Below are 26,357 nucleotides of genomic sequence, written 5' to 3'. Positions count from 1 at the left end.
CAGCAATGAAGACCCAGCGCAGCAAAAAAGAAAGAAAGAATACATTTAAAAATGTAAATATATATATAATTTAATTGAGTTAAGATGAATGAAATAGCCTAATAAAAAATAATAATACTCAGCTTTTGGTGTATTTTTTTTCAAACACAACAGAAACTTTATTTCCACAATCCATGTGAGATTTCTGAACCTGTGCTGAAGAGGCAAGACGAGACCTTTCCTCTCAGGCCTGTAACTGACATGTAAATAAACACAAATGCAAGTCCAGCATACACACTGTTGACAAGTAACTCCTAGTCTCTCTTTTAGTACCATCATCACAGCGGGATGCTCCCGGTGTCAGCAGCCCCTCAGAGGAACTTTCGGTGTATTTTATCTTGTGGCCAGGCACTGCACTAAGAGCCTGAATTACCCTCCTTTAAGTCTCAGGACAGCGCTGTGAGTTTTGTCTTATCATCATCCCCAAAATGCAGATGGAAAAGCTGAAGCCTGGACAGGTTAAGAGATTTCTTCACAATCATCCTGCTGGGAGGTGGCAGGGCTGAGCCACCACCCAGGCCGTGCTTATCTCCGGTCAGATTCTCACCGGCGGACTTTTCCTGGGTTCGGAAGGTGGAGACAAGGGGCGGGGCTGAAGATCCTCTGGCTGATCAAGGATGAAGACTGGTTCATTTCATTTTCCAGTCCCATCTCTCATGCTCTGCAACACCATGGGGACACATCAGAGGGATTCAGGGACGGCCACTCCACATCACTTGGGGAGAGATGCTTCAGGGCAGAACTGGCCCCTCCAGGCCTCTGAAACTTCCAACTATCACCTTTAGAACCTACCACCCCTAGAGTCGTTTCTTTCTTCAGAGCCTAGAAGCTTCCCAAAGACATTCAAAACTCAGGGAGGTGTCACAGAGCCTGACACACAGTCAGCCCTCTTTCAGAGGTATTCTCCCAGCTCCCACCTGCAGCCCATTTTGGACCCCAGTGTGTGCGCTCAGTTGCTTCAGTTGTGCCCAACTCTTTGGGACCCCATGGACTGCAGCCCACCAGGCTCCTCTGTCCATAGGATTTTCCCAGCAAGCCCATTTTGGACCCCAGGCCCAGATAATAATGAAAAGAGCTAACATAGGGACTTCCCTGGTGGTCCAGTGGTTGAAACTCCACGTTCCCAACACAGGGGTTCCGGGTTGGATTCCTAGTCAGGGAACTAGGTCCCACGTGCTACAAGTTTTCATGCCCAAACTGAAAAAGATCCCACATGCCGCAACTAAGACCTAGCGCAGCCAAATAGAAACATGAATATCCTTTTAAAAAGATAGAAAGAAAAGAAAAAAGAGGTAATATATACTGAGAACTTACCGTGTGGCCAGCATCCACCAAGGGTTTCATGAATGTCAGCTGCTTTACTTCCTTGTCTGAAAATGAGGAAGGAGGCATAGAGAAGATGAAGAATTTTCCCAATGCTCATAGCAGGTATTCCAGAAAACTACCACTGTGGTATGCTGCCTTCTGAAACCTAACTTCCGTTACACAGGCTGGGGCCACCCCGTCCAGCCAATGCCCCTAATGAAGCATCAGGAACCCTAGGTTTGAGCCGTGGCATGTCCGACTCTTCGTGACTCTATGGACTGCAGCCCACCAGGCCGCTCTGTCCATGGGATTCTCCAGGGAAGAATACTGGAGTGGGTTGCCATATCCTCCTCCAGGGGATCTTCCAGACCCAGGGATCGAACTCGAACCCGCATCTCTTGTGTCTTCTGCATGGGCAGGCGGGTTCTTTACCACCAGTGTCACCTGGGAAGACCCAGTAATGTAACCTTGGCCAAGTCCCTGCCGTCTCTGGGCCTCAAGAACCCCTCTGCACAAAGGCGCCCTGCCCTGATGTTGCAGCAGACAGACCATCCCTCAGGCTGAAAGTCCCTTATTGCCCTCAGGGCCCCACCCTCCTATTTGTAGACTGTCTGTGGGACTCCTCTCCTTCCTCCTCCCAGGAACACTGTGTGGGTTTTGGATCAGGCCAGCCTACATTCAATCCCCATATCTTACTCACCAGATGAGCCAAGTCTAACTGTTACATCTTTCACAGCCTCGTGGTCTCAGTCCAGCCAATCAGTCAACAAACGTCAGTGCCCTCTGCGCGCCAGGTCAGGTGCTAGGAGCTGGAGGCAAGGCTATGTTTCCTGGGAGGGCGGTGAGACGGACAATAACTAATCAAACCCATAGTGAAGAATGCTTCAGGCTGTGACGAGGACTAGCAGGAGATTAACATGGGATGTGACTCAAAGGGCTAGGGGTAGTTATTTTAGAGAAATGCCTCCTGGAGGCAAGAACTAGAGACAAGCAGGAGTAGGCTCAAGGGGAGGCACAGAGGACCTTGCAGGCCCAAGAGCACAGGGAAGCTGCTGGAGGTCTTGTAAGCTGAGAAGGAGCATGGTTGGAATTAGGTTTCTGTTTTTGCTTTTGGCCACGCCTTGCATTGTGTAGGATCTTAGTTCCCTGACCAGGGATTAAACCCGACCTCCTGGGGTGGAAGTATGGAGTCTTCACCAGTGGGCTGCGAGGGAAGCCCTCTGAAATCAGTTTATGTTTTGGCTGTGCTGTGTCTTCACTGCAGCGTGCGGGCTTCCCACTGCGGTGGCTTCTCCTGTGGAGCACGGGCTCTAACTGCGTGGGCTTCAGTAGTTGTGGCTCTCGGGCTCTAGAGCCCAGGCTCAATAACTGTGGCCCATGGGCTCAGTTGCTCAGTGGCACAAGGAATCTTCCCAGGCCACAGATCGAACCTGTATCCCCTGCATTGGCAGGTGGATCTTTTTTTTTTTTTCCCCAATCTGGATAAGATAGGAAGCTCACCAAGACTCCTCTACCCATGGGATTTTTCAGGCAAGAATACTGGAGTACGGGCAGGTGGATGCTTAACCACTGGACCAGCAGGGAAGTCTTGGAATTAGGTTTTAAAAGGTGAGTCCAGTACCAGGTTGGGGAGGGATGGGACTGGGCAGCAATGGTGGTGTGGAGACCCGCTAGGTGACCGGAGTGATCTGCACTGAGCACAGAGGTCATGGTCTCCTTGGGCTTACAGAACTTCCATCTGGGAGGCATGCTGGTAGGTTCCAGGAAGCTGAGCTGCCTGGGTGCAGTGACACAGGAGATGCAGACAGAAAAGGCGGACAAGCTACGGACACTCCCTGGTTGGGCTGTTGCAGTGAGCCCTGTGGTCCACTCTGCATCTGTGTCCGCCAGGACACACACCCCAAGGCCAACCCTGCCTGCCCTGTGCCCTCCCCAGCCCCGCTGCCCACAGGCTTCCTTTGGGGTTTGGCCCCTGGGAGGCGGGGCTGGACAGGAGGAATATGACTTTCAGAGTTCCCTCCCTGCTGGCTGCAGGAGGACAGGTACTGCCGGTGTCCACAGAAAGCCAGGCCCCCTCACCCCCCACTTCAGCTCCAGCTTCTGCAGCTGCAGTTAATGTTCATGACCCAGGTGTCGGTGCCCACCGCTTCCAGCTGGGCCCCTGATAAGCTTAAGTGAAAGTGAAAGTCGCTCAGTCGTGTCCGACTCTTTGCGACCCCATGGACTATACAGTCCATGAAATTCTCCAGGACAGAATACTGGAGTGGGTAGCCTTTCCCTTCTCCAGCGGATCTTCCTGACCCAGGAATCGAACCGGGGTCTCCTGCACTGCAGGTAGATTCTTTACCAACTGAGCTATCAGGGAAGCCCTGATGAGCTTAAGGAGTCTGGTAATGACAGTAAGTAAATGTATGGCGCACTCACTGTATGCCAGGCGCGGGGCTGGGCGCTGGCCCTCGTGGCTCCTGGTCACTCAGCCCCCTCAGCGGTCCCGGAACAGAGGCTGCCTTACCTCCATCCTTCTGTCAGCAGCATTAGACACCCTTGGCCATGCTCTCCTCCCAAAACATTTGCTTCTCTGGGCTCTCCGACATCACACTCCTCGTTCTCTTCCCTCAGCTTCTTCCAGCTGCTCCTCTGAGTCACTTCAGACTCTGCCCCCTCTCTCTGACCTGGGGGAGGAGACCTCCCTGGTTCTCCCTGACTCTCTTCTCCCCAGCAGACCCCCTCCTTTCCCCTGGCTGTAAATGCCCGTGTATGCTGAGGACACTGAGCCCGTGTCTCCAGGGCAGGCATCCTGGCTGAGCTCCACATATCTGGATTGAGACGTCTCCACTTGGATGACACAAGCATCTCAAACTCTCAGTCATGTCCAATCTCAAATGCTCAGTCATGTCCAACTCTTTGCAAGCCCATGGACTGTAGCCTACCAGGCTCCTCCATCCATGGGATTTTCCAGGCAAGAACACTGGAGCAGGTTGCCATTTCCTTCTCCAGGGGATCTTCCTGACTCAGGGATCGAACCCCCATCTCCTGCATTGCAGGCAGACGCTTTACCATCTGAGCCACCAGGGAGGCTCTATCTCAAACTCAGCAAGTTGCAAACAGAACCCACACTCCTTTGTGGGTCTCCCTCTCGCCTGCCGCATTCCTCACCCGCCTGGGGGGCTCAGGCAGACACCTGGGAAGCATTCACACCACCTGCCTCTCCGGTACCCTCCACTTTACCTAGTCTCTGGATTCCACCCCCAAACACATCTCCGCCACGTCCAGGTTGTATCGTCTCTCCTGGGAAGATAGCAAGAACACCCTTCTTGCTCTGATACAGTTCCACTGCAATGAAAATAAAACTCAGGACTCCTCACCATGGCCTCCCGCCTCCGCCTCCGGATGCTCTTTCTCTCTGCCTCCCCACCCTGTTGCTCCGCTGGCCCTGTCTCAGCTCCTGGAAGAAATGAATCTTTTTCCTACCCCCCACCCTGGTATGACAGTGTCAACTGTCCCCCTCCGCAATTCCCCTCAATCCCTCAGGCCTCCTCCAGCCTTCCCCCCACGCTGGGCGGACCGCACACCCGTTAACTCCTGCTCCTCCTCCAGCTCCTGGCTTAAAAGTCCCTTTGTCAGAGGGGCTTCCTGGACTTCAGGTCTCACCACTGCTCTCGCTCCCAGCTCCCTCTTCTTCTCTGTCTTAGCACCAACCTCTGGCACAGCCTCAGTCAGGTGTGAATTGTCCTGTTGTATGTCTGTCTCCTCCAGGACAGAAGCTCCAGGAAAGCAGCGATTGGTTCTACCTGTTAACAAGTGCATGTTGGGGACCTCCCTGGTCCAGTTGTTAAGACTCCACGCTCCCAATCTCAGGGCCTGAGTTTGATCCCTGGTCAGGGAACTAGACCCCACATGCCGCAACTCGAAGTTTGCATACTGCAACTAGGACCTGCAACTAGAGCATGCAAGAGGTTCCTTGTTTGTCAAATGACTGGATCCCCATTTTAGAGGTAAAAAAACAGGTTCAGAAAGATGAGGACTCTAACCCTAGTCTGTTTTTGCTGTGTTCCAAGGTGAGTCACACCTTACTGTAGGCAGAGGAGGGTCAGATGAGTATGAGGGGAAAATGACTGGAAAATGCTTAGCTCTGTGCCTGGCAGGTGGTGAGCATCAGTACCGATCCCGGCCTCAGTGTGTGACCTGAGAGCCCCCTGAGGGAGTGTGGGGGCTGTCTGTACTTACACACTCTCCTATCTCCCCTGGGGACACGGGACTGCCCCCATCTTACTCCTCCAGTACCTGTCAATCTGAACAGGGCCTGAGCCCACTGAGCAATTTGGGCAGGGGTCCATGAAAAAGTCTCCCTCAGTCACCCCAAATAAGCCCACCCTCAAAGTTAAAGCCATGAGCTCCTTACACAGGTGTACCTCAAGTCACGTACCTGAACCCCCTTTCCCTCAGACTGCAACCCCTGTTCCCCTCAGAGAGAGGGTATCACCCTGTCTTGGCTGTGACCCACTCTGGAGGTACCCTGGTCCTACTCACCCCCTGCTGAGTTCTGTGAGTCAGAGACTGAATCGGGGGTCCCCCCTGGCCAGGCACCCAGTGATATGGCCTGGGCATCAGGCCACTGCAGCCCTCGAGGGCCTCCCTTCCAGACCAGTGGGCTGGCCTGGCTCCTCTCCAGCCTTGACCCAACTCAAGGCCCTTCCCCAGTCCCTGCCAGCCCCTGCCCTGGGGCCCGGCTGTGCCCCTCCCCAGCCCCAGGCCCTCAGGCATCACTCCCCTCCTCCCGGCTGTTAGCCTGGGAAGGGGGCCAGGCCCTGAGCTCAGACCTTGGCGATTCCAGAGTGTCTGAGGCCCAGAGCCAGCCCAGCCAGCCCGGCCAGACAAGGAGAAGGGGCGGGGGCAGGGTGGGCACCGGGAAGCCATTTACTGGGGGTTGGCAGGCAAGCTGGATTTCAAACTTTGCTCTATCTACTCTTCTTCAGGACCTCATGGACTTCTTCCTGGGACCCCACTGAGGGCCTGGTGAAGGGGTACCCCCTCCTTGAGTCTCAGTGGACAGGGGTGGACCGGTACTCATGAGAGGTGACTGAGGGGTGGTGAGACCCTCGCATGTGCAGAGGAGGCTGGGCCAGGGCTGGGAGCCCTGGGTTCCAGCCCCACCTGGCCTCCTACCAGCCGCGCGACCCCCGGGCCCGGCCCATCTTCCTCCCCCAGCCTCGGTTTCCCACTTGGATGCTGCGGGGCGGAGGTGGGCGCGGGCCTCCCGGCCCCGCCCGGAGGAATCTGGCGGGGCGGCCAGCGGTCCCAGGTGAGGGTTCGCTGGAGCGGGCCCAGCGCGGCGGCGGCGGGTTCCGGCGGGGCGGGCATCTGGGGTGGGGACCGCCCCCCCTAGCCTCCACCCGCCCGCACACCCTCGCTCCCCCAGGCGGCAGCGACGACGCTTTAAACAGAAAAAAACTGTCTCCCTGGCCCGGGGCCAGCGTCCCAGCCCCCCTCGCCGCCGCCGCGCCGCGCTCCAGCCAGGGAAAACAACTGCTCACTTCTCCCTGCGTCCGCCCCGCGCGCTCCCTGCTTCCCGGCGGCCGCGGGAGCCCAGCCCGGCCGGGGGAGGCGCGGAGCGGGCCGGCCGCCCGGCCTTCCTCTCCCCTCGCTCCTCCTCTCCGCCTCAACTTGCTCCGGCCTCCTCGCTCCGGCCTCACGTTGGGGCCTCCGCAGGCCCCCGGCCCCGGCTCGTGGCTGGGCTCCTTCCCGGGGCAGTGGAAGTTTCTGGGCTCCCCGCGGTCCAGCCTCCATCTCTCTGCCTCTCACTGGGCCCGCGCCCGCGCTTCCTCCCATCCTGTCCCTCGCTGCCCTCTCTGCGCCTCTCCCGGGGCTCCCGGCTTGCTTATCCCCCTAGGGCGTCGGGACCATCGCCCCCGCCCGGGCGCGCCCCCCCGGGTCCTGCGGCCCCGGATGCCCGGGCCCCGTGGGGCTGCTGGCGGCCTGGCCCCTGAGATGCGCGGGGCGGGGGCGGCGGGGCTGCTGGCGCTGCTGCTGCTGCTGCTGCTGGGCCCGGGCGGCGGGGCCGAGGGGGGGCCGGCGGGCGAGAGGGGCGCTGGCGGGGGCGGGGCGCTGGCCCGCGAGCGCTTCAAGGTGGTCTTTGCGCCGGTGATCTGCAAGCGGACCTGTCTCAAGGGCCAGTGCCGGGACAGTTGTCAGAAGGGCTCCAACATGACGCTCATCGGAGAGAACGGCCACAGCACCGACACGCTCACGGGCTCCGGCTTCCGCGTGGGTGAGGGCCGGGGGCGCGGGCGGGGGGCGCGGGGAAGGCCAGCTCCCGGAGCCCACGTGGGAGACATGGCAGCGGAGGCCTTGTGACCCTGGCGACCGTGGGTTCAGAGAGCGGAACCGGAGGGCCGCGGGCCCCAGGGGCTTCAGGGGCCTTGGGAGGCTGGAGTGCTGGGGCGGGAGTTGGGAGGGTTGCGTGGAAGCCTGGACTTCACAGCTTCGGGTTGGGGTTGAGGCCTAAGGTGTGGGGTCATGCTGGCGCCCTGGATGGCACAGGCTTCTAGGAAAGTGCTGGGTTCTGAGAGGGAGTCGAGGTCGACAGGCAGGGGCTTTTGTGGGGATGCCAACTGGCGCAGGTCTCAGAGGAGGGTTAAGTATTCCCCCTAGAAACAGACTCGCTGGAAGAAACAGGAAAAGTCTTTTAAAAATGTCTTAAGTAGGGCCTGCCAGCAGTAGACACCTGCATTCCCTGGGAGGAGGAGCCAAGCTCAGGCTGGGAGTGAGGGAATTAGTTACTGGAGAGGTCTTAGAGGGGAGGGGCGTTGAGGCCTAACAAGTGGGGAGCAGGCCTGGAGGTAGAGGCTGGCTTGGGTCCTCGGTCTCTCCTTTTTCTGATGCTCCATCTGTGCTTCCCGCAGAAGCTTGAACAGTTCCACCTCAGAGCCTCCCTCCAGCCCCCCAAACCCTGAAAACTCCAAGGGGCCAGGCCTGGGGCTCAGCGCTCCTCCCCCAGGGCCCTGTAGGCCAGGCTGGGGGAGGCGTCCCAACAGTAATTACCCTCCCGGACAGGGTAATTAGGCCAGGCCCACGATGGCACCGGCAAAACAGCCCCTCTTACACACTCCTATACTCACATAGCCACTACAGATCAGATGTGGCTCACGCTTCTCATAAGATGTGTGTGTGGGTCTGTGTGTGCACATGTGCTTGCACATGGCATACACGCAGGGGTATGCCCGGGCTTTGGGCTGGCACACTGGGCTCAAGTACAGGTTTCTGTGTTATCTTGGGTGCACGTCTGCAGTGACTTTGGGAGTGTTTATGTAAGCCTGTGTTGGTGTCAGAATGAGTCTGTGCATGTGTGTGTGTGATGAGATGACTGTGCATGTGAGCGTCCCTGGGCCTGGCCTCCCAAGCCCCCGGCCATCCTGCCCAGGCTGCTGTCTCCATCCGTGCTGCCCACATCCCTCAGGCTCAGTGCCCAGGCCACAGTGGGCGGGTGTCACCGGGAGGTCACCCTCACCGCTGTGGGTGACTCACTGGGAGGCAGGAAGGAGAGAATCCTGCCTCCCCCAGCCCAGGACACACCCCTTCTGCCCTGAGAGTCTGGCCCCCAGAGGCCAGGCAGGATGGGCTGGGCTGGGCTGGGCTGCTCGTAGCCAGGCCCTGGTGGCCTTGCATGTGGGCCATCCCTCTGAGGCCCTCCAGGTGTCCAGGGGGCAGCACCCCCACCTCCCCATCCTGGCAAGTGAGGGCAGTCCTGGGGGAGGGGCTAGAGAGGGGCTGGGCTTGGTGCACGAGCGCAGGTCCCCGAGGCTGGATTTCAGATGTGTGTGTGACAGACAGACAGACATCCCATCAGCTCCCTGAGTTCACTCCTTCATTCATTCCCCCAGCACCTCCTCTGGCACCCAGAGCTGAGGCAGAGGGTGGGTGGGATGTGAGGAAGGGCTCTCCTCCTGGGGGAGGGGCTGGAAGGATATGATGTGAATATGCACAGATGGGGACTAGGCTCTGAGTGGGCAGAAATGGCATGGGTCAAGGAAGGGAAGCAGAAGACGTGGCACGTCTGTAGGAAACAGGAGATGAGTCCTGGAGCGTAGGGTGCACATGGAAAGAGCAGATGGGGATGGGCCGAAAGAAGGTTCCTTCTGGGCCACCGAGAGCAGGCAGGGAAGCTAGCTGGGAGCAGGGCTGTGACTGTGCCGGAGCTTTGCCCGACCAAGTTTCTCTGGGGGTGCTTGGGATGTGGACAGGCTGGGGAGGGGCAGGGGACATGGGCAGGAGGGAAGATGGATTATGAGACATTACAGAGGCCGGAACTGGCTGGGGTGGGAGCAGGGGAGACTGGAGCCTCAAGGCTCAGTTATGAATGACTGGGCAGGCAGGGATCCCAGTGGTGGTCCAAGGCCAAGAAGAGGTGGGGAGGCAGAATGCTGATTTCTGACAGGGTCCCCTGGGTGGAGTTGCTTAAGAGAGGTCCCAGCGGAGTACAGCTCAAGTTGGCAGTGGTGAGGTGAGGGCCCTGGGATGGCTGAACAGAGAGAGGGAGAGCCCAGAGAGGGCTGAGTCAGGGGAAGGACTGGGGGGCAAGGAGGAGGCACCAGATAGAGACTGGGTGTCCAGGAAAGACCCAAGGGGAGGGAAAGGCTAGTCCATCACCATCATCATCAGCTGCTACTGCTAATTAAACACCCTCTGTGTACTAGGCACTGTGCAGAGTTTTGGACAGGCCTTGCTTCATTTAATAGATGGGACCGCCCTACAGATGAAGACACTGAGGCCTGGGAGGGGAAGTCAGTCGCTCAGAGTCACGCAGCTGGCACAGGGTCTCCTAGATAGGATGCAAGTTCAAGATGCCAGTGGCCCCTAGGGTATAAGGATGTTGGGGGACCTAGAGGGTAGCATGTGTGTGTATCTGATGTGTTACTAAGGCCAGCTTCCCAGGGAGGACAGAACCAGTGGGTGGCTTGGAAGTAGGGAGGAGGGGAAGGAAGAGACAGGATGTGGGTGAGGGACTGGGTTTGGGCGCTGGCCACAGGGGTCTGCCTGAGCCCTGACCTACCTCTCCTCCCTAGTGGTGTGCCCCCTGCCCTGTATGAACGGCGGCCAGTGCTCCTCGCGAAACCAGTGCCTGTGTCCCCCGGACTTCACGGGTCGCTTCTGCCAGGTGCCGGCTGGAGGAGCTGGCGGAGGCGCTGGCGGCTCAGGCCCTGGGCTTGGCCGGGCCGGGGCCCTGTCCACAGGCGCACTGGCTCCAGAGGGCGAGTCTGTGGCCAGCAAGCACGCCATGTACGCGGTCCAGGTGATCGCCGATCCGCCAGGGCCCGGGGAGGGGCCCCCTGCCCAGCATGCGACGTTTCTGGTGCCCCTCGGGCCAGGACAGATCTCAGCGGAAGGTACCAGGCTTTGGGCAGGCCCCGAGAGGCCGAGGTGGGCGGGCACTGGAGGGGGTCGGCAGGACCTGGGCGGGGCCAGCCTTGGAGGAGCTCCGCGCCGCCACCTGCGCTGCGGGGCAGCTCTGAAGCCGCCGTGCCCCGCCCCCCAGTGCAGGCCCCGCCCCCCGTGGTGAACGTGCGCGTCCACCACCCGCCCGAGGCCTCGGTCCAAGTGCACCGCATCGAAGGACCCAACGCCGAGGGCCCGGCCCCCTCCCAGCACCTGCTGCCGCACCCCAAGCCCCCGCATCCCCGGCCACCCACCCAGAAGCCCCTGGGCCGCTGCTTCCAGGACACGCTGCCCAAACAGCCAGTGAGTGAACCCACAGACGCCTCTCAGGGCCGCCCTGTTCCAATCCACCGGGTTTGCTCAGAACTGGGGGGGTGTCCTGCAGGTTGAGTGGGGAGAGGAGGAAAAGGGCCCGAGGAGGGAGGCCAGGTGGGGGCTGGGCAGCCTGTCACCCCTGTCCACGCTCTTCACCCTAGTGTGGCAGCAACCCCCTTCCGGGCCTCACCAAGCAGGAAGACTGCTGTGGGAGCATCGGCACTGCTTGGGGCCAGAGCAAGTGCCACAAGTGCCCCCAGCTGCAGTGTGAGTGCCCTGGCTCGGTGAGATCTCTGCCGCTCCCCACGGGGCACACCCTCCAGCCCCTCCCAGCCCTGCAGGCTGAGCCTCTCACTTCCCACCCGGGTCCCCTGAGTACCCCACTCCCCCACCCAGTGCCGTCCCTTCCCTCTCTGCAGCCCCTGTGTTCTCTCCTGCCATGCTCTCCTCTCTCCACAGACACAGGGGTGCAGAAGCCAGGGCCTGTACGTGGGGAGATGGGCACTGACTGCCCCCAGGGCTACAAGAGGCTCAACAGCACACACTGCCAGGGTATGGGCCATTTGTCACTGGGTGGGGGGGGAGGAGGCGGGGCTGGGGTAGAACCCTGAGGTTCCTGGAGCAGGTCGCTGTCACCTTGTGGCCCTGGCCTGGAGGGACCAAACTCTCACTTATTACAGACATCAACGAGTGCGCGATGCCAGGCATGTGTCGCCATGGTGACTGCCTCAACAACCCTGGTTCCTATCGCTGTGTCTGCCCACCTGGCCATAGCTTGGGCCCCTCCCGCACACAGTGCATCGGTGAGACTCGGGGGTCCTTGGAGGTCACCAAGTATGGGTGGAGGGTAAGGCTCCAAACAGTAAGGATCAGAGGTCACAGGGTCAGAGTGAGGTCAAGGGTTGACTGCTGGAGGAGCAAGATCTAGAGCAGATGGGGTCAGGGATCAGTGGGTTCAGGAGTTGCATGAGATCTGGAATAAGAGGTCACATGGGGTCAGGGGTTATGAGAAGGCAGTGTCATATGAGACCAAGGGCTTGTTGAGTGGGAGGGATCAAGTCTAGAGCAGCTAGAATCAGGGATCAATGGGTTCAGTGGTCACAGAAGTTTCAGGTACTACATGAGGTCAGAATAATACAGGTTTCAGGGGTCAAATGAATTCAGGGTCATGTGGGGTCAGGGACCACACGAGAATCAAGGCCTCTTGTGCCAGAGAGGTGAGGTCTGGAGCAGCTGGGAAGAGGGACATGGGCAGCATTCAGGCCCAGATGCCCATGCCCATCACTGGCCCCTGCAGCAGACAAGCCGGAGGAGAAGAGCCTGTGTTTCCGCCTGGTGAGCCCTGAACACCAGTGCCAGCACCCCCTGACCACACGCCTCACCCGCCAACTCTGCTGCTGCAGCGTCGGCAAGGCCTGGGGTGCCAGGTGCCAGCGCTGCCCAGCTGATGGCACTGGTGAGCCAGGGGCCTTTGGGGCTGGGGGGCTGTCTGTGAGCCTGCCTCTCCAGGAAGGGCTCACTTGCCTGCCCCTTGCTCTGGCCACAGCTGCCTTCAAGGAGATCTGCCCAGCTGGGAAGGGGTACCACATCCTCACCTCCCACCAGACGCTCACCATTCAGGGCGAAAGTGACTTTTCCCTTTTCCTGCACCCTGATGGGCCACCCAAGCCCCAGCAGCTGCCCGAGAGCCCCAGCCGGGCACCACCACCTGAGGACACAGAGGAAGAGAGAGGTCTGGCCCGATCCCTCCTGTTTCCTGACAGCTGCAGAACCCCTAGGTCTGATACCTTGACCCTTGACCCACAGTTAGGACCTGAGTCTAACCTCTAGCTCCTAATCCCAGACTAGCATTGACCCCTAGAGTTGACACTCTGACCCCTAACCAGTGTTGTAACTAAGCCCAGGATGTCATCCCTGATCCACGGGATTTGATCATTTATTGCCCTCCAGGTTCAATCCTCTGACACCAGGACACCTTTGATTTCCAGATCAGGGCACTAATGCAGCTCAAATGCTGCCTCTAGATTTGACCCTCTGACCCCTGACTCAGGATTTGACCCTGGCTATAACCTCCCAAGCTGAGGACCTTGTCCAGCCATCGCTTCACTGACCTGTGATGAAAACATTCCCAGACATCAGGATCTAATTCTTAATGCTTGACCCAGAGACATGATCGTTGAACTCTTAGGGACTCTGACCACACATGCCCAACTGCCAGTCCCAGACTTGACTCCCTTCTCCCAGCCCAACACTTAATGGCCCCATCTTCTTCCCTTCTAGGGGTGAGCACAGACTCAGTGAGTATAAGAACCCAGGTGGGAGGGGCAGGGAGGCCAAGGAGACACAGAGGGTTCATGCTACTGTCGCCCGCAGCCAGTGATTGAAGAGCAGTCAGCGCAGCAGAGCCACCCGACTGTCACCACATCTCCTGCCCGGCCCTACCCGGGTGAGCTGGGCACTGTAGACACCAGTCCTCAGGGGCTGTCACTGCCGGGGAAGTTCACAGCTTAGGCACCAGGGGGCGGTGCAGCTGGTTGTGGAGTTGCCGGCCCCGTGACCTGCGGGGAGAGGGGCGGCTCTCTCAGTGTCCTCACCCGCTGATGGTCGTGTGCTGCTGCCCGCAGAACTGATCTCCTGGCCCCCACCGCCCCAGTTCCTGCCCGACTTGCCCCCGTCCCGCAGTGCGGTGGAAATCGCCCCTACTCAAGTCACAGGTAAGATTCGCCCACCTAGGTCACGCCCCAGGTAAGTCACGCCCCCAACTTAGGGTTTCTCCTTCCTCACCCCCTCCAATCCTTCCCGAGGGCTGACACCGTCAAGCTTACTGTATGCCAGACCCTGGGCTGGGGGCTGGGGAAGCCTCGGCGTGTAACACTGAGACGCCTCTCTGCCCTCAACTGATCCGGGTGGTGTGATGGTCAGGCCAGTCTGAAGGCATTTACAGTCAATGAATATTTATGGAGCACCTACTATGCGCAGGCACTGTTTAGGTGCTGGGGACACAATAGTAAACAAAACAGATAAAAATTCCCTGTCCTTGTGGAGTAGACAGAGAGCAAACAGATCAATGAGTCCAAATCTAGTGTGTCTCATAAGGGCTATGCAAAAGTAAATCAGAGAAGAAGGAAGGAAGTCTGGGTGTTGAGATCATATGTAGAATGGCAATGAGAGAAGGCTTTCTGAACAGAGCTTTTAAGAGTGTTAGAAATTAACGACAAAATGTGGGAAAGAAATGGGCTAGCAGGTTGGGGAAAAGGACATTCTGGTTTGGGCAGAAGTTTGGGCAAAGGCATGGAAACATGAAACCCTGGTTTCATGGAGAAGAGAGAAACCACACACAGATCAGTGTTTCTGAACTAGGAGAGGGCCGGCTCAAGGAGCTTTAAGAGGCTTGGATTTGATCCCAAAGGCTGTGGGAAGTGTCTGCATGGTTTGGGGCATCATAATAATTGCTAGCTATGGCTGAACAGTTGCCCTGGGCCAGGCACTGACTGGAGAGTTTTACATACTAAATACCATTTACCTTTCTTGTACTCTGTGAAGTGGGCATGGTTAGCCTCATTTTCCAGATGAGAAAACTGAGGCTAAGAGAGGTTCGGTAGCTGATCCCAGGTCACACAGTTGAGCCGGATTCAAGCCCATGTCTGGTTGGACTCCAGCCACAAGGAAGCCACCAACCTGATTGAAAACTGGAGACTAGATGAGCTCCTAGTGGAAGGTGGCTGCCCAGGAATCTGCACAGGCTGGGATAACCCAGTGACAGCCTGGGGACTGTGGGAATGTGGAGAAAGAGGCACTTGGGGAGACTTATCAGAGGACGGGGTGTTAAGGAGCCTACAGAGAGGCACTCTAAGCAGAGAGAACAGCCTGCAAGAACCCACTGGCCAGGTGTGTTTGGGAGGGAGTGGAGTTCAGCCTGAGGCCAGGGCTGCCTGGGGCTTTCTGGGGCAGGGTTCAGGGGAGGGGCCACAAGGAAGAAGAGGTGGGAGGCAGGGAGTACTGTGAATCCTAGGAAAGAAGGCAAGGAGGCTTCCTGAGTCTGATCACCTGTGCCATCCAGGGTTCCCAGGAAAGTAGCTCCTGCCTGCCTTGGGAGGGGGAGGAAAACTTCTGGAATGGGGGCGGGGGTGGGCAGGTCTCTAAGGCAAGGGGTGTTGGTTCGCTTGTCTGGAGGATATTGGTGTGATTGAGGCTACAGAGTTTGAGGTGTTGAGGTGACTCGAGTCAGAGTATAGTAAGTGGAGAGAGAAGTATCAAGGGTCCTCAGCTTGAGGAGATGGGGATGCCAGGGACCTGGGATCATGGTTTGGGGCTACTTGGGATTGTGATGTTTCGGTTATCTGTGATGGAGGTGTAGGGAATCCTAGGATGGGGGAGGGGATGGCTGTACGGAGATCTGAAATCATAGTGCGACCAGGCTCAGTTATCGGCGTCGAGAGTGATGGGGTGTCCAGTTCTTCCCTGGGAATGTGGCAGAAAGTGACTGCTCCCTGCCTGCCCCCTCTGACCTGCCGCCCTTTTCCCCCGGGCGCCCCCGGCAGAGACGGACGAGTGCCGACTGAACCAAAACATCTGTGGCCACGGAGAGTGCGTCCCGGGACCCTCGGACTATTCCTGCCATTGCAATCCCGGCTACCGGTCGCATCCGCAGCATCGCTACTGCGTGGGTGAGCGTGGAGAGTGGGTGGCGCGGCGGCGGCCCTGGCTCCCGACCGTCGTCTGACGTCTCCCCATCCGCGCGCCCTTCTCAGACGTGAACGAATGCGAGGCGGAGCCTTGCGGCGCCGGGCGGGGCATCTGCATGAACACCGGCGGTTCCTACAATTGCCACTGCAACCGAGGCTACCGCCTGCACGTTGGCGCCGGGGGGCGCTCTTGCGTGGGTGAGCACTGAGTGGCCGGGGGCGTGGCCGGGGCCGGGGGCGGGCCCCGGGATCGGCGGACCCGAGGGGCTCTCCCGACCGCATGTCATCCCTTCCGCCGCCTTGCACTCCCCTCGCCCCCCCTTCCTCCCGCTCAGACTTGAACGAGTGCGCCAAGCCCCACCTGTGCGGCGACGGAGGCTTCTGCATCAACTTTCCGGGACACTACAAGTGCAACTGCTACCCCGGCTACCGGCTTAAAGCCTCCCGACCGCCCGTGTGCGAAGGTGGGAAAGACCCATCCGGACCGACGCGGGTCCTCAGCGGTGCCTCGGCCTGGGGTGGGGGCGGAGGGCCTCACTCCCGTCTCCGCCCAGCCCTGGGCCTCTCGGAGGTTTCGATCTGGACCCAGAGGGCCCGCTTCGCCTGGTCGATCCGTGACAGAGAGAGGCCCTGCCGAGGCCCCTGAGCACCTGGCCGGCAATGTTGTTCCCAAACGAGTTTTCTTCCTTCCTTCTGCGCAGACATCGACGAGTGCCGAGACCCTAGCACCTGCCCGGATAGCAAATGCGAGAACAAACCTGGGAGCTTCAAGTGCATTGCCTGTCTGCCAGGCTACCGCAGCCAAGGGGGCGGGGCCTGCCGCGGTGAGCGCGAGGCTGGGGTCCGGGTGGGGCGGGGCTTCGATCACAAGAAGGCGGGGCCCTTCGGGAGTTGCCTCGGTGATGGGGCGGGGCTATTGGCGTGGGAGTCGGCTCCAGAACCCGGCTTCCCCCGCCCCGGGCTGGGGACCCCCACCATCCTGGAAGGAGGGTCTCCCATCCCCTCACAGTACCTCGTCCAGTGGGGCGGGGTCCGAGGCGAGCCTTCTCCGCCGCAGATGTGAACGAGTGCGCCGAGGGCAACCCCTGCTCTCCCGGCTGGTGCGAGAACCTTCCGGGCTCCTTCCGCTGCACGTGCGCCCAGGGCTATGCGCCCGCGCAGGACGGCCGCAGTTGCCTGGGTGAGCGCCAGCCCTCCCCGCCCTGCGTCCTGCCACCTACTCGAGCGTCGAAGTTGGGGACCGGGTCACCCCATCTGTCGGCCGGGAGACAGCTAATTCGCAGGCACTTTTCCTTCACTGACCCACTCACTCACTTTCTCCACAACCTGGCGGAGGAGGGGGCGGCGGAATTTCTAGGTAGGAAGGATCTTAAGAGGCAAGGCTTGAAGCTGCATTTGCAAAGCACAGTTACTTGAATATTTAGTAGGAGAGATATAAAAGAAAGGGGCTGTCAGTATTGTCCCCCCACCGGCAATAATGTTTCTTATGAGTCAGGAGATGGGCTGAGGGATGAGAGTCAGAGAAACTGGAGAACCGTGGACACCGACTGTGGAGCGCAGAGCTGTCGGCCTCAGTGGAGTCTGGGTGTTTCTGGGAAACCTCAGGGGGACTGGGAGAAGAGGAGGCTCGAGTTGTCTTAAAGGATCAACAGGAGTTAGCCAAGCAAAGAAAGTAGAGAGGGAAGAGCGTGCCAGGCTCTCTGAACACCAGCAGAATGTACAGGGAAAGGAAGGTGCAAGTAGGGGGTGGGGCTGAGGCTGGCTGGTGAAGGGCAGGTCCCCACCTCCTGAAGGGCCCACCTAAGCCCTGCCCAGGAGGTTGAGCTTCACCCTGAAGTTATTAGGAGGCACCTGAAGGGAAAGGCTACCCACTGCAGTATTCTGGCCTGGAGAATCCCATGGACTGTATAGTCCATGGGGTCGCAGAGTCGGACACGACTGAGCGACTTTGAGGAGGAGGCGGCGGAAGCATTTTAAGGGGAAGAATGACTTTTGCTATTTGTTCTAGAAAGTTCTCTGATGCCCATTGTGGAGAGGGACTGGAGGTCTGGCGGAGACTCAGAACAGAGACAGTGGCGGATGTGATAATAGTGGCCTCAAAGATGGTCATGAGACTATGTGATATTAGAGAAGTATTAAAATGAATTACCTGGGCTTGTTAACTGGGTATCAAGGTGAAGAAGAGAGAGGAGTAAGGGGTCTCCAGGTTTCTAGTTTGGGTGACTCAGCGGGTGCCGCTCACTGGGATAGGGTCCCTGGGAGTGAGGCGTGTTTGAGAAGGAAGACATTAAGTTTCCTGTTGGACAGTTGAGTGTGTGGTCCCTGTGGGTCTCTCAGCCGGTGATGCCCACAGAGAGCAGGCGGTATAGATTGGAAGCCTTGGGCCAGACACACCCACTTGCAACTGTGGGCGGTGGAGCCTCGGGGTGCACAGTAGGGGGCGCTGTGGAGCCTCGGGGTGCACACTAGGGGGCTCTGTGGAGCCTCGGGGTGCAGTCAAGGAGGGTGAGTTCAGTGAGGGGAGCATCGTGGACACTGCCAGGTCGGCAGAAGGCAGGGGGTTAGGAGCAGGATATGGGGGAACGGGGGCCCTGGGGGGCCCAGGGAGCACTAGCTGAGAAGCTGGGGAGGGCAGGCATCGAGGGCAGAGGAGGATGCGCTAAATGCGGTAGAGAGGTCCTTGTAACTAAGAACTAACCAGCGAGACAAGAAGGCGGCCTTGGCGGGGTAGCTTCTGTGGCCCGAGGAGAGGCCAGAAGACGGAGGCAGCGGGTGAGGAAGGGCGAGTGGGGTGGGGGCTGTGGGCTGAGGAGAACGGCGCAAGTCTGGACCTGCTGAAGGGCACGGGGCTCCCCAGGCCTCCCCCTGTCAAGGCCTGAGAGAAGGAGAGGGTGGTGCGGCCACGCCGAGGCTCTCGCCACAGGGAGTGGAGCGGCCCGTGGTGCTCCGCGTGGTGGCTGGCCTCAGCCGCACTCAGCACCCGGCATCCTGAGAAGCAGGCTAGGGCGCTGGCTTTGCCGGAGCAGAGGGGAGGCAGGAGAGGTGTTCAGGGGCCCTTGGGGAGAGGAGGTGAGGAGGGGCCCAGAGAGCGGCGGCGGAGGCAGTGCGAAGGGAGCCGCGCGAAGGGAGCCGCGTCTGAGACGCCCGGGCCTGGGGATGGCGGGGCAGCGCCCAGTCCCTTGTACTGAGAGCGAGTGGCTGGCGTTGAAGTGGAGGTCGCGGACGCGGAGGGAGGGACTGTTGCATCAGAGGCTGGGCCTGGCTGGCCAGATGGATGTTGAAAACGCCCAGGATGGAGAGGAAGAGAGAGGGAAAGGAAGAAGCGCTAGGAAGGTGGGTGCTGATGGCAGTAGAGAGGGGGAGGCTGGGGCGGGGCCAGGTGTCCTTCAGGAAGTGCGGGGTTTGGAAGGGGTCTGGGGTGTGGGCGACTACCAGCTCCCCCCAGAAAGGACTGCACAGAAGCGTGCTCTCAGAGCCAAGTGCCTTTACTGCACAAGCGGGAGAAATTGCTCTGTGAGCATGCAGATACAGGGGGGCTTACTTACAAAGGGAGCCCTGGCAGTGGGGGCAGGGCGGGAGCAGCCGCCAGAGCAGCTGCAGCCGTGAAGCCGGGGCAGACAGGGAGGATTGTTAGGTGAGAATGGAGGAAGGATGGGGAGGCCTGAGCCCTTTGGAACCAGAAATGGCCCAGGGTTCCTGCCAGCGCCTGGCCTGGTCATTAGGGCACGGTGTGCCACACAGGGGCGGGGTGAGGGGGCCCGTGCTTGTCTCCAGCTCCACCTGCCTCAGCTCTGGTGCTCTAGGCCGTGGGCAGGAGTGGGAAGAGGGGAGCAGAGACTCAGGACCACACTGTCCTAGCCCTCTGATGGCCCCTGTGCCCCACAGATGTGGACGAGTGTGAGGCTGGGGACGTGTGCGACAACGGCATCTGTGCCAACACGCCAGGCTCCTTCCAGTGTCAGTGCCTCTCTGGCTACCATCTGTCAAGGGACCGGAGCCACTGCGAGGGTGAGGGGAGACCTCACGCTGGGGGGCTGACCTGTTCCTCCCTGTCCCAGACTGTCCCTGCCCAGGCCCCAACCCCAGGGGCTACTGTGAGCAAGCCCACCACTCCCATGGCCAGCCCCCATCCAGATCCAAGATAGGCCATGGGGTGTGGGCCCTACCCAGGGCTCTTCGGAAGCCTTAGGCCATGTGAGTGGGCTTTGTCCCTGAGATTCTTCACCCCTTTGATTCCCTACAGACATCAATGAGTGTGACTTCCCTGCAGCCTGCATTGGGGGTGATTGCATCAACACCAATGGCTCCTATCGATGTCTCTGTCCCCAGGGGCATCGGCTGGTAGGCGGCCGGAAATGCCAAGGTATGGAGGGATTGGCTGAGAACTCCCGAGGAGCAATGGCAGCAAGCAGTCATCTCCTAGACACACTGTTGATCTGTCTTTCCAACCATCCACTCATTCATTCTACTCTTTCACAGAAAATATTAGTAACAGTAATAATGACAGTAATTAGATGATGCTTATTAGTGTGCCACCTCACCCCTCAATGCATTCATCTAACAAGAGTTTCAGTTCGGTTCAGTTCAGTCACTCAGTCGTGTCCAACTCTTTGTGACCCCATGAATTGCAGCACGTCAGGCCTCCCTGACTATCACCAACTCCCGGAGTTCACTCAAACTCATGTCCGTCGAGTCGGTGATGCCATCCAGCCATCTCATCCTCTGTCGTCCCCTTCTCCTCCTGCCCCCAATCCCTCCCAGCATCAGAGTCTTTTCCAATGAGTCAACTCTTTGCATGAGGTGGCCAAAGTATTGGAGTTTCAGCTTTAGCATCATTCCTTCCAAAGAACACCCAGAACTGATCTCCTTTAGAATGGACTGGTTGGATCTCCTTGCAGTCCGAGGGACTCTCAAGAGTCTTCTCCAACACCACGGTTCAAAAGCATCAATTTTTCAGCGCTCAGCTTTCTTCACAGTCCAACTCTCACATCCATACATGACCACTGGAAAAACCATAGCCTTGACTAGACGGACCTTTGTTGGCAAAGTAATGTCTCTGCTTTTCAATATGCTATCTAGATTGGTCATAACTTTCCTTCCAAGGAGTAAGTGTCTTTTGATTTCATGGCTGCAGTCACCATCTGCAGTGATTTTGGACCCCCCAAAATAAAGTCTGACACTTTCCACTGTTTCCCCATCTATTTGCCATGAAGTGATGGGACCAGATGCCATGATCTTCGTTTTCTGAATGTTGAGCTTTAAGCCAACTTTTTCACTCTCCTCTTTCACGTTCATCAAGAGTCTTTTTAGTTCCTCTTCACTTTCTGCCATAAGGGTGGTATCATCTGCATATCTGAGGCTATTGTTATTTTTCCCGGCAATCTTGATTCCAGCTTGTGCTTCTTCCAACCCAGCATTTCTCATGATGTACTTTGCATATAAGTTAAATAAGCAGGGTGACAATACACAGCCTTAAGGCACTCCTTTTCCTATTTGGAACCAGTCTGTTGTTCCATGTCCAGTTCTAACTGTTGCTTCCTGACCTGCATATAGGTTTGTCAAGAGGTCTAGTGTTCCCATCTCTTTCAGAATTTTCCACAGTTTATTGTGATCCACACAGTCAAAGGCTTTGGCATAGTCAATAAAGCAGAAATATATGTTTTTCTGGAACTCTCTTGCTTTTTCCATGATCCAGCAGATGTTGGCAATTTGATCTCTGGTTCCTCTGCCTTTTCTAAAACCAGCTTGAACATCTGGAAGTTCACAGTTCACATATTGCTGAAGCCTGGCTTGGAGAATTTTGAGCAGTACTTTACTAGCGTGTGAGATTAGTGCAATTGTGCGGTAGCTTAAGCATTCTTTGGCATTGCCTTTCTTTGGGATTGGAATGCAAACATTTTCCAGTCCTATGGCCACTGCTGAGTTTTCCAAATTTGCTGGCCTATTGAGTGCAGCACTTTCACAGCATCATCTTTCAGGATTTGAAATAGCTCCACTAGAATTCATCAGCTCCACTAGCTTTGTTTGTAGTGATGCTTTCTAAGGCCCACTTGACTTCACATTCCAGGATGTCTGGCTCTAGGTGAGTGATCACACCATCATGATTATCTTGGTCGTGAAGATTTTTTTTGTACAGTTCTGTATATTCTTGCCACCTCTTCTTAATATCTTCTGCTTCTGTTAGGTCCATACCATTTCTGTCCTTTATCGAGCCCATCTTTGCATGAAATGTTCCCTCGGTATCTCTAATTTTCTTGACGAGATCTCTAGTCTTTCCCCTTCTGTTGTTTTCCTCTATTTCTTTGCATTGATCGCTGAGGAAGGCTTTCTTATCTCTCCTTGCTATTCTTTGGAACTCTGCATTCAGATGCTTATATCTTTCCTTTTCTCCATTGCTTTTCACTTCTCTTCTTTTCACAGCTATTTGTAAGGCCTCCCCAGACAGCCATTTTGCTTTTTTGCATTTCTTTTCCATGGGGATGGTCTTGATCCCTGTCTCCTGTGTAATGTCACGAACCTCCGTCCATAGTTCATCAGGCACTCTATCAGATCTAGTCCCTTAAATCTATTTCTCACTTCCACTGTATAATCGTAAGGGATTTGATTTAGGTCATACCTGAATGGTTAGTGGTTTTCCCTACTTTCTTCAATTTAAATCTGAATTTGGCAATAAGGAGTTCATGATCTGAGCCACAGTCAGCTCCTGGTCTTGTTTTTGCTGACTGTATAGAGCTTCTCCATCTTTGGCTGCAAAGAATATAATCAATCTGATTTTGGTATTGACCATCTGGTGATGTCCATGTGTAGAGTCTTCTCTTGTGTTGTTGGGAGAGGGTGTTTGCTATGACCAATTTACTGAGCACCTAGTATTTGCCAGGTTCTAAGCTCTATACTAGACACTGAGCAATAACCCAGGGCTCCTTGCTAGGAAGATAGTCTCCCCTAGCAAGGAGCCCTGGATAAATTGATTCTTACAATTCAGAGTGCTAGGTGCCAAAAGAGGTCTGGACTAGTGATTAATTGCAACAGGGAAGTGACAGTTGTATTGGAGCTTGAAGTATAAACAGGCTTCCCTAAAGTATAAGTAGATTCCCTAAGCAGAGAAAAGCAAAGGATGGTATTTACCAGGCCCAAAGAAGAGTATTTGCAAAGCACAGAGATCTGGAAGCAGAGCTAGTTGTGTCTTTAGGGAGAGTAGATATCTTGGCCTAGACACAGAGCTGAGGGTGTTAGTGGTTTAGAGCAAAGGGTGATGAGACAAAGATACTGGGAGACCAGACTGAAACCCCAGATGCTGAGCTGAGAGCTAGGTCTTCATTCTGTTAGGGTTTGTGAAGAACAATGCACTGAATGTGTACACATTGACCCACGTGCACAGACGGACAGGAGTGGCTTTCCTGTTGTGTGTGCCTTGAAGTCCAAGTGGAAATTCAGGTTCTCAGCTTGTGTGAGGCCCTTGAGCCCCACCCCCAGGGAGAGAGGGGCTGGTTTCCCTCTGAGTGATTCTTTCTGCTCTTCTCCTCCCTGAAGACATAGATGAGTGCAGCCAGGACCCAGGCCTGTGCCTTCCCCATGGGGCCTGCGAGAACCTGCAGGGCTCCTACGTTTGCATCTGTGATGAGGGCTTCACACCCACCCAGGACCAACACGGCTGTGAGGGTGAGTGCCCTCTCGGCTCCCTCCTCGATCCAGACACTGCAGTTGGGACTCAGAGTTGTACCTGGTCCCACCCTCTGGAATATGAGGAACAAGAAGAAATTTCTTTTGCCTGGGAGAGCCCGGCAGGACCAGACCTGTCAGGTGGCCCCTGAATGCCACACTGAGGATGGAGCTTGGCTTTCACGTGGCAGCTCCGGGGAGCCAGGCGATGTGGGGGCACAGAGGGAAGAGGTTGGTGGGCAGTGTGGACAGGCAAAGACACAGTGCTGGACCCTGAGCTGCTCTCCCCTCCCTTCAGAGGTGGAGCAGCCCCACCACAAGAAGGAGTGCTACCTTAACTTCGATGACACCGTGTTCTGTGACAGTGTTCTGGCCACCAATGTCACCCAGCAGGAGTGCTGCTGCTCGCTGGGGGCTGGCTGGGGAGACCATTGCGAGATCTATCCCTGCCCAGTCTACAGCTCAGGTCAGGAGCCGGGCAGGCCTTTTCCCTTTCCAGAACCTCAGTTTCTTCATTTGGGACCGGATTGGGGAAGAGGGCCCCTTCCTGAGTTGGTGGGAAATGAGAGCTCCGGCCCTACGGCCAGCACACACATGCTCAATCCTGCGCCTTTCCTTCCCCATGGCCACTGTCTCCCCGTAGCTGAGTTCCACAGCCTCTGCCCAGACGGTAAGGGCTATACCCAGGACAACAACATTGTCAACTACGGCATCCCAGCCCACCGTGGTAAGCTCCAACATGGCTCCGCCCACCTGGCTCACCCCGCTCCGCCCTCCGGTTAGGACCGCCCCATCCCTCCAGTGCTTGCTTGTCAATTGCCGGTACTGGAGTAAGGCCCGCCCACTCTCACCGACTGCCCCGCCCCTCTGCTAAGCCCCACCCCATAACCTTAAGTAGGCGTTGGGAAAAGACTTTTCCACCTTTCCACGGTAAGTGCCACGCCCACGTCCTCTGCTACGGGGCCTCAGAGGCCCAGCAGGTAGAGGGTGCGGGCGCCCACGGCCTGTCGCTCTGCAGACATCGATGAATGCATATTGTTTGGGGCGGAGATATGCAAGGAGGGCAAGTGCGTGAACACGCAGCCCGGCTACGAGTGCTATTGCCAGCATGGCTTCTACTACGACTCGAACCTGCTGGAATGCGTGGGTGAGTGCAACTGCCCCCGTGGCCGTGGGAAAGCAGCCAGGAGACAAGCAAAACCACCCGACTCCAGGCCGGTTCCTACCACTCGCGCTTTTCCTCCCCTCAGACGTGGACGAGTGTTTGGACGAGTCTAATTGCCGGAACGGAGTGTGTGAGAACACGCGCGGTGGTTACCGCTGTGCCTGCACTCCCCCGGCCGAGTACAGCCCGGTGCAGCGCCAATGTCTGAGCCCAGAAGAGATGGGTGAGGCCCGGGTCAGCCCTCTGGGGAAACGGGAGGGAGGCTAGCCGAGCCAAGCTGTGACTTCCACCCCCATTCATCCACTTGCTGCCCGCAGACGTGGACGAGTGCCAAGACCCCACAGCCTGCCGCCCTGGCCGCTGCATCAACCTGCCCGGCTCCTACCGCTGCGAGTGCCGCCCGCCCTGGGTACCCGGACCCTCAGGCCGCGACTGCCAGCGCCCCGAGAGCCCGGCGGGTGAGGGCGAGGGTCATCTTGGGCTCTCCAGAACCCTGTGTGCCGCGTGGAGGCCCGGGGCCGCCGTTCCCACGAGGGTGGATTGGAGCGGGGGAGGGCGGCCCCTGCTTTGGGCTCCTCCCTGACACCCGGTCCCCCTCCGCAGAGCGTGCCCCGGAGCGGCGGGACGTGTGCTGGGGCCAGCGCGGAGAAGACGGCATGTGTGCGGGGCCTTTGGCCGGGCCCGCCCTCACCTTCGATGACTGCTGCTGTCGCCAGGGTCGAGGTTGGGGAGCCCAGTGCCGTCCGTGCCCGCCGCGCGGCGCTGGTGAGCATGCCCGAGAGGGGTTGGCCCGGAGGGAATTTGGGGGCGGGAGCCGAGGTGAATCAAAGCCATTGCCTGCTGACCGCCCCCTGCTCCCTCAGGGTCCCAGTGCCCGACGTCGCAGAGTGAGAGTAATTCTTTCTGGGACACGAGCCCCCTGCTGCTGGGGAAGCCCGCCAGAGGTGAGTGTAGCTAGAGGGACAGAGTCGGGTCCGCGGCCATCGCCGGGGGCAGTGTTGACGTCTCATTCTCTCGGCCCGCACAGAAGAGGACAGCTCGGAGGAGGATTCGGACGAGTGTCGCTGTGTGAGCGGCCGTTGTGTGCCGCGGCCGGGCGGCGCAGTGTGCGAGTGTCCCGGCGGCTTCCAGCTAGACTCGTCCCGCGCCCGCTGTGTCGGTGAGCCGCGCCGAGGGGGCGGGGCCAGAGGGCAGGTGGGCGGGGCGGGGCGGGGCGGGGTCAGGCCCTGCAGAAGCCCAGCTTGGACCAGAAGCCAAGGGGTCGCACAGCTTTGGCGCCCTCATGAAGTCCTCACTTGTCACCCCCGCTTCCAGACATCGATGAGTGCCGAGAGCTGAACCAGCGCGGGTTACTATGCAAGACCGAGCGCTGCGTGAACACGAGCGGTTCCTACCGCTGCGTCTGCAAAGCTGGCTTCGCGCGCAGCCGCACGCATGGAGCCTGCGTGCCCCAGCGCCGCCGCTGACACCACCCTCGGCCTGGACCTTCGCAATCACCGAGTGGTTTCCGCCCAGCACTTGGGGCGAACTCGGCCTCTCGCTGGTGCCCCGACTCGGGGCTCGGACCCAGGGACCCTTCGGGCCCGTAGACCCCTCACCCGCGCCCCATCTTCCAAGGGCGACCCTGCCGGTTCCGCCTGGCTCACAGGCAGATGTTGGGTCTGTCTGGCGCTGCCGGCCTTCCTTCCAGAGGGCATTTCCCAGAAACTGATAAATCAGATCGTTTCTCTTTACTCTTGGTTTTCGAAGTAAATTGA

At 58.1% G+C, this 26,357-nt stretch overlaps 1 protein-coding gene and 1 long non-coding RNA gene across 7 annotated transcripts; one reads left to right on the top strand and one right to left on the bottom strand.

The window, feature by feature from the left end:
* Positions 1-44: 44 nt before the first annotated feature.
* Positions 45-6,850, bottom strand: LOC105604113 (uncharacterized). Of its 5 annotated transcripts, none has more exons than XR_009597844.1 (4): positions 3,769-6,850; positions 2,045-2,174; positions 1,354-1,409; positions 45-700 (listed from the first exon to the last, which is right to left on the bottom strand). It is a non-coding gene; the product is annotated as an uncharacterized LOC105604113 (long non-coding RNA). The 5 variants fall into 5 exon arrangements; XR_009597847.1 differs by having other exon boundaries at positions 3,857-6,850; XR_009597846.1 differs by having other exon boundaries at positions 2,045-4,016; positions 4,573-6,850.
* On the top strand, positions 6,670-26,333 carry LTBP3 (latent transforming growth factor beta binding protein 3). Of its 2 annotated transcripts, XM_027959859.3 has the most exons (28): positions 6,670-7,612; positions 10,407-10,727; positions 10,877-11,079; positions 11,253-11,358; positions 11,551-11,643; positions 11,772-11,894; positions 12,389-12,547; positions 12,638-12,823; positions 13,372-13,388; positions 13,465-13,537; positions 13,716-13,805; positions 15,633-15,758; positions 15,843-15,974; positions 16,112-16,240; positions 16,478-16,600; positions 16,834-16,956; positions 19,662-19,784; positions 20,020-20,139; positions 23,307-23,435; positions 23,734-23,901; positions 24,079-24,162; positions 24,454-24,582; positions 24,686-24,823; positions 24,918-25,058; positions 25,204-25,365; positions 25,464-25,544; positions 25,628-25,759; positions 25,915-26,333. In XM_027959859.3, the coding sequence occupies exons 1-28, from the start codon at positions 7,291-7,293 to the stop codon at positions 26,064-26,066; spliced, it is 3,885 nt and encodes a 1,294-aa protein (XP_027815660.1). In that variant the 5' UTR covers positions 6,670-7,290; the 3' UTR covers positions 26,067-26,333. The 2 variants fall into 2 exon arrangements, with proteins under 2 accessions (XP_027815660.1, XP_027815661.2); XM_027959860.3 differs by lacking the exon at positions 13,372-13,388 and having other exon boundaries at positions 12,638-12,824; positions 13,464-13,537.
* The last annotated feature ends 24 nt before the right edge of the window (positions 26,334-26,357 follow it).

Source organism: Ovis aries, chromosome 21 (genome assembly GCF_016772045.2).
Source record: "Ovis aries strain OAR_USU_Benz2616 breed Rambouillet chromosome 21, ARS-UI_Ramb_v3.0, whole genome shotgun sequence".
NCBI lineage: Eukaryota > Metazoa > Chordata > Mammalia > Artiodactyla > Bovidae > Ovis > Ovis aries.
This window is presented reverse-complemented; position numbering and strand designations above follow the sequence as displayed.